We start from the raw sequence: 3,107 nt of genomic DNA on the forward strand, positions 1-3,107 counted from the left end.
TCCTCCTCCTCCTCCTCTCTCTCTCTCTCTCTCTCTCTCTCTCTCTCTCTCTCTCTCTCTCTCTCTCTCTCTCTCTCTCACACTGCATCTTATTAAATGACTTATATTTTCACTGCGCAATTCTTCAACGCGAACTACATGCGATATTGCTAAGGCTTTTCCTTTCGGTATTGCACTTGGATTAAATTTAATGTCATGAGTAATGGGTACAAATCCCGTTCGTATGATAAGGCTCATTGCAAAAGTTAGAGAAGTTAACCTACACATATAATGAAAAATCTATAGCAAATGTTTTGTTATATAACGAAAATTTTTTCATCGAAATTATAAAGGGACCTAAAACTATCAAGATACCTCATGACAGTTTATGTAACTTGAATATTAGCAATCATTGACAGCTATTCCAGTAAAATATGAGATATTGTAACTTGAATATTAGCAATCATTGACAGCTATTCCAGTAAAATATGAGATATTTCACCAACCGCGGCAGCACTATAGTCTCTAAGCACACAGCGAATATTAAAAATGCCACAAACATAAATAATTCACTCAATTGTATTTGTTGTGGATTTTAATTTTAAGCATTGAACTAAATATTCAGATTATTAAGACCATTATCTGATGTTTTTTATTTACGAACACTGATGTTGCTTCAACGATTTTATTTCAATTACACTGATTCTTGTTGATACATTATTTTTTTTCGTGTACTTTTTTGAAGAAAATAATAACGGGAGAGAACAAAGACTGATGAAGAAATAAACCACTTTTTTAAACGTACGAAAAAATCTTGCGAAACGCTTTTGTCAAAAAGTTGTAATTATAACGTTATTCATTCATTCATTCGATATGATTTTCTGTAAGCGAATCTAGAATTAACTAACGCGATTGATTGATACGCCCCCCGGCCATAACGCGTGTTATGCAGAAATAATCTCTCTTCTTGTCAAATGGTGCCACCTATTGAGCGATAATTATCCAATAAAATCCAGGAAGTGCGGATTTGTTATCATGAATAACATTGTACGGAAACTTGACTTTCGATCCTTGATTCGCAAGAGCCTATAATATTACGCGATTGCTTTAGGTAAGATAAATTTAACAATGAGAGAGGGAAATGGGCGGGAGCGAGTGAGGGATGGAGATATATGTTTCTTTTAAGATAAATATAGCAAGGGAAAGCAAAAGAAAAGAATACGCGGAACTCACCTTCGGACACATGAGAGGATAATATTTCCTGAGTAAAGCTAATACACTGACACAGAATTTGCGCGGTAACTAAATACCCTCTAGTTCTAAAAGAGATAAAATATATTACAAATGCGCGAGTCGACGTTTTCGAACTGCCGACTGTATAGCTAAATCACAAGAAATGTCTAGATAAAACTCAGTCATGAGAAAGATTAAGCACGTATCTTTGTAACGAATTTCGAAGAGATCGGGCAGCCTGTAGCTTTATTACGACTGGAAACGTAATATGAAAGAGTGAAAACGCCGAACGATGAATCGGTCCAACATTATTATTAAACAATTCGAAATTTTTCATCAATTTGTATGCACGTACACATCTTCAAGGTATCGATTAAAATTGACGGTTCCTATGGGTATCTTAATTCACTTTACACAAAACTTGCTCGATGATTAAATATTTCACAGAACGGAAACTAAGCCTTTTACTCACGCGACTCAATAACGCGATATATCCTAAGATTAATTATATTGTTAAAACTTATTGCGTTTGCAGTAAAAAAGAGCCGGAAAATTCGCCACCATGTCGCTAATATTAGTATCCTTGCTCCAAATGGCGGGAGTGAACCTGACGACTCACCACGGCGAGGATTCGAAAGATTCGGAAAAGGATGTATTAACCGCCAAAGCTGTCGCCATGCTGGTATTGTTCACTGTGAGCATGATCATGGGCTACGTACCGATGCTTATGGCAGAGTGGTGGGACATGAGCAGCCAAAATCCCAGGTAAAGATGTTATCTCAAGCGACGGGGAACGACTGCACCTATGACCGTACAGATCACGATGAGAATTATCGTAATAATTCTCAAGAGAGTTATTGTACTCGACATCATATTATTTAACTGTTCAACTATTTACACTTTACTATTTACGCTGAGTTACATGACAATAATCTCGATAATAACTTCTGATACGCCTACACTTATCTGTAGAAAAATGTTTAACGCCACGAGATAAATGTAAAAGTCGCAATTAATTTATATTTCGTGAATATCCATACGGCAAAGTACGGGAAAGCCGAGTAGAATCGAGAAATCATTCAAGGCGTACGTTCGCTGTAATCCTTAAATGACATATGAGTGAGACGTACATTGCGTCTCGCCGATATTGCTTTAAGACCGATGATGTAATACGACAGAACTGACTAGTTAAATCATTAAGTGCTGCTTTGTCGTGCGTAGATCGATGAACCTGGTGGGTATTCTACTTGGCTTCGGCGGAGGCGTTCTCTTCAACACGACGATTTTGCATTTGATGCCAGAAGTGGCGGAAGGCATACTGAACTTTCTTGATTCTGTTAAGATGGGGCAGCTCAACTTTTCACTGGCAGATATAATGCTCCCGTGCGCCGGGTGAGTCAGTCCTTTGACGTCATTACGTATAGATGTAACATAAAATAAAAATCACCACTGCAAAGGTGGAATATCTCTCCAATAAGATATTTTCGATTCAGTAAGAAGCAAAATATTATTCGTTACTCTCAATTTAAAATCGCGATGACGATAACTGTTTGTACATTTAATTCGATCCAGTTACGACTTATGATGAATTTATTGAGACTTTAATTTATTATATTCCTTAACGGCGGAGGAAAAGAGAAAGATTATGAAAGGGAAAAATAGATTGAAAGGTAGCAAGATATTTATAGAAAACGATCTGTCGTGGGAAGAAAGAAAACCGCAGGAAAAGATATGAATAGGCAAAGGGTAAGAGAAAGAAAGGCGAAGAAGTTAAGATAGGACTGGGAAAAACTTCTCCGTAGTAAGAGTCTGGATAGAAATGTCCTTCGTTTTATTGGTTTCAACGAAATATGGCAGAACCAATAAGGTGTCTCGAATCTGTACTCTGAACCATA

General features: G+C 37.0%; 1 protein-coding gene across 1 annotated transcript in view; it reads left to right on the plus strand.

Moving 5' to 3' along the window:
• Positions 1-3,107, plus strand: part of LOC105557847 (zinc transporter ZIP1-like) — a 28,108-nt gene that overhangs the window by 20,555 nt on the left and 4,446 nt on the right. Inside the window, exons 3-4 of the mRNA XM_012005208.1 lie at positions 1,748-1,977; positions 2,434-2,604. Of these exons, the coding sequence (XP_011860598.1) occupies positions 1,775-1,977; positions 2,434-2,604 (374 nt within the window). The 5' untranslated portion in view covers positions 1,748-1,774. The remainder of the gene's footprint in view (positions 1-1,747; positions 1,978-2,433; positions 2,605-3,107) is intronic.

This window comes from Vollenhovia emeryi, unplaced genomic scaffold (genome assembly GCF_000949405.1).
Source record: "Vollenhovia emeryi isolate VEMERY1.0 unplaced genomic scaffold, V.emery_V1.0 DF939411.1, whole genome shotgun sequence".
NCBI classification, from domain to species: domain Eukaryota; kingdom Metazoa; phylum Arthropoda; class Insecta; order Hymenoptera; family Formicidae; genus Vollenhovia; species Vollenhovia emeryi.